Here is a 3,688-nt window from a genome sequence, read left to right as displayed (position 1 = left end):
TCTCAAGGAAAGGTAAGGTAAGGGGGAGGGGTGGGGGCCTTTTATTGTAGAGTGCAAGTAAAGAAGCTTAAATTTAGAGTGCACAAGTGGTCAATGCATGATATATTAATTAAATACATAAGAATATAAGAATATATATTAGCTGGTTTGCAACAAAAAGGCCTTGTCAAGATATCATATCAAATATTGTAAGATTAGAGAGCTCTTCATTGTCAAGCTTTAATAAAGAATATTATAATATTTATATATTAGCTAGTTGCAACATAAATCATATTATAATATTTATATATTAGCTAGTTGCAACATAAATCATATCAAATATATATTGTGTACAAACAAGGGGAGCGTTTCTTTAGTCACTTTCAATATATGTGTTCAAATTCTGATGCTGTGGTCTCTTCAACTTCCTATTCCTGTTCATACATTATAAATCATAGCGGTGCAGATTGTGAGACTCGCAGGCGCAGGTGAGGAAGGGTTTTTGTTTGAAAGGGCGATGGCAGCAAGGCAGGTGGGCGTTGCCATGGACTTCTCGCCTGGGAGTAGGTATGCTTTGGAGTGGGCTCTCAAGAACATAGTGAAGGAAGGGGATCACCTCATGTTTGTGGTTGTCAACAAGAAACTGAATGAGATGGGCGAGATGCATCTGTGGGAAGACACCGGATCTCGTAAGTCTCTCTCTCTCTCTCTCTCTCTCTCACACACACACACACACACACACACACACACACACACACACAGAACACCCACACCCACACCCGAGATTTCAATTGTAGAAAGCTTTCATGAGGGCATAGAAAGCTATGCTGTTTCTGCCATTTTTACACACTACTCTCTTCTTGCATCACATTCTGATAGTTTTTTTTTTTTTTTGGGGGTGGGGGGTTAATTCTTGCTTTTATGTGGATTGATTCAAAGGTTTAAAGTCGTTATTATACATGCAATACCAAAAGAGAGGATTTATTTGGGAAGGTTTTATGAAGGATATGAACTGGATAAATGTAAGCTAGTTAAAGATTGAAGAGTTGGTTCAAGGTAAAATAGATCAGAAGAAAAAGGAAGATCAGAATAGGTGGGACTTGAAGTAAAAAATGTTCAGAAAGCTTTCATGGCTAATAGACATGTAAAATGACCTTTTCTTTGGATTTCTCCTCAGCTTTGATCCCGCTCATGGACTTTGCATCACCTAGCATTGCAAGCAAGTATGGGGTTCCGCAAGATGGTGAGCTTCTCTGTATGCTGCAGGAGGAGGCGCGACAAAAGCAGGTAAGATCTGCTTAATCCCTGCAATCACCAGCAAGTCAGGTTCAATTTACTTATTCTTTTATGTAAAACCTTTGTTCTAATCTATTGAGTCTATGGAGGCATTGCCATTAGTGTGTGCTAATCTTTGTGTTTCTGCTTTATCAGCTACTGGTGGTCTTTAAGATCTATTGGGGTGATGCAAGGGAGAAGATATGTGATGCTGTAGTTGATCTGCCCTTGGATTGCATTGTGATGGGGAGTAGAGGCCTTGGAACACTGAAAAGGTATAACCTCTTTTTTTTGGGTGGGGGGGGGGAGATGATAAGTAAAAGGCTCAAATTCTAAGGAATCCATTTCCTAAGTACAGTATAAGGTGAGATTTTCCTCAGAGTCCGTACAAAAGGCCACATTCAGAGGAAAATCCTTTCTAAGTTGGCACATTCTAAGGCTCAAATTTGAGCTGTAGAAGGTCCAAAGAAAAGGATGTCCTTCGAGAAGTGTGTGTGTGTGTGTGTCCGTGCGTGTGTGCACTTGTGCACGCTGGGGGGTTTGGGTGGGCAGCAGCCGGCTGCAGGGTTGCTGTCTTTGAATGTCATACTTAAAAGGTTGAAGAGTGCTGCAATCCCTTTCCCCAAAATTGTGCAAATTATATGTTCTCTTTGAATTTCTGGACTAATGCTCAATTTAAATTTGTGAATGTGCAGAGCACTTCTTGGTAGTGTGAGCAACTATGTTGTGAACAATGCCCCTTGTCCGGTGACAGTGGTGAAACTACCGATGGGCATAAGTGGTTAATGAAAGCGAGGACTAGCTGAAAAAGGTCCCCTACAATCCTCACCCTATAATTACCATTAGTTGAGTGTTACGGGTAGATTAAACTAGGAGAAAACTTGAGGAGGTGGGGGTCTTAACACATTTTTGAGTTGTAAGCAATACAAAAGACTCTTATGAATTTGGGGTTTTTGTTGTTGGGTTTCCATGTCAACCTCAGAAGTAAGATGTGTGTTTTATTGTATCACAAGAAACGGAATCAGGCTCCTTGAGCAAGAGGGTATCTTGCTGGAGTCTGGTTCGATGAAGCAATTGGTCCGATCTGTAGAGGTTAAATTCTTCTTTTGTTATGGGTTGTAGAGAACTTTATCTTGTATGGGTTGCACTAAGATTGTGGTTTATCTCTGTGGCCCATCTGAATGTGGTTGAACATTTTGATGTCTGTTTAATGCAAATAAAAAGTAAAAAAGAGTCTGCTGAACAATGTGTAGCCTGATGATGATCAGTGCCAAGATGTGGTGTTTTGAATCGATCTGAAGTAGATTTAAGAAAAGGAAATGATGTTTGTTTTTCAGATTTTGGTTCAGTCAAGATGGTGTATTCAGAGGGTGCAAGAACCCAAGATGGTGTAGTTAAGAAGTGATTCATCTCTTGAAAATATTGAGTTGGAGATGGATGATGCAGTAAATCAACACGAAAGATTTAAAACTCAACCCCAGACTCAAAGTTCAATGAGAGAATCTTAATCATGAATTAAGCACACAATATTGAATAAAGGATTAAGCTATTGATGGAGAAATTGAAGATAAGAAGTGATCACACAATAGCACAACCTTGCAAGATGATACCAACAAAAAACAATGTACCAAAGCTCTCATTATCTTTAATAGAAAATGCATGTGTATGACGGCTTACAAAGCAATGATGTGTGCATTTGGACATGGTGTCACTATGCACGAGTCGAGGTAGAGATAATGTTCCTTTACTATATACACCACAAAATCTGATTTTTATGTTTTGTAGTATTTTTCATGCATTGAAAGGGCTTGGCACCTAGGGAGTGCTTTCAGTTTGTTGTTTTTAAATCAAGTTTTATTGTTTTTGCATTTCTTTTCTTTCTTTCTAATTAATAAATCTGAAAATTTTGTGAATACTATCAAATTAAGAAGAAAATTGGGTGCATGTATTCTTAATCTATTCTTAAGAATCCCAAGATAAAGCACAAGATGTATAGCATATGCCAAGCTAGGACCGTGTGAAATAAGGCTGCCTTTAAACCTAAGTTTAGTGAGTCTTTAGCAATCGTTTAAATAGCATACATAAATTTGAAAGACGTAGTCGAGACGACACTAGATGGAGTCCCAAATTATCCATAGAAAGGCTCCCTTGCAGGTAAAGAGTATTTGCTTTATTTCTTTTGGAGAACTGAATACAAGTTGAATTTTGTATTGAGTGGACAAATTGATTTATTGATCGTCAAATGCAAGGACAACATGACCAAATGATAGGCAAAACTATGCATAAGTTATAGGTGATTGTGAAGCTATCTTCGAAGGGTATACATCGCCTGAGATTGAGGGCTGGTGTGTTGAGAACACTGGAAGAGATTGAGCTTCGATTGCCTTGGTCTAAAAGCACAAGCATGTTGACTTGATTGTTTGCTTGAGAACTT

At 38.7% G+C, this 3,688-nt stretch overlaps 1 protein-coding gene across 1 annotated transcript; it reads left to right on the top strand.

Annotated features, from left to right (window-relative positions):
- Positions 1-363: 363 nt before the first annotated feature.
- Positions 364-2,421, top strand: LOC147617851 (universal stress protein PHOS34-like). The gene is made up of 4 exons (XM_086776111.1): positions 364-668; positions 1,157-1,266; positions 1,411-1,529; positions 1,950-2,421. The coding sequence occupies exons 1-4, from the start codon at positions 497-499 to the stop codon at positions 2,038-2,040; spliced, it is 492 nt and encodes a 163-aa protein (XP_086632237.1). The 5' UTR covers positions 364-496; the 3' UTR covers positions 2,041-2,421.
- Positions 2,422-3,688: the final 1,267 nt, after the last annotated feature.

Source organism: Cibotium barometz, chromosome 36 (genome assembly GCF_041138505.1).
Source record: "Cibotium barometz isolate CiBa-2024 chromosome 36, ASM4113850v1, whole genome shotgun sequence".
Classification (NCBI taxonomy): domain Eukaryota; kingdom Viridiplantae; phylum Streptophyta; class Polypodiopsida; order Cyatheales; family Cibotiaceae; genus Cibotium; species Cibotium barometz.
This window is presented reverse-complemented; position numbering and strand designations above follow the sequence as displayed.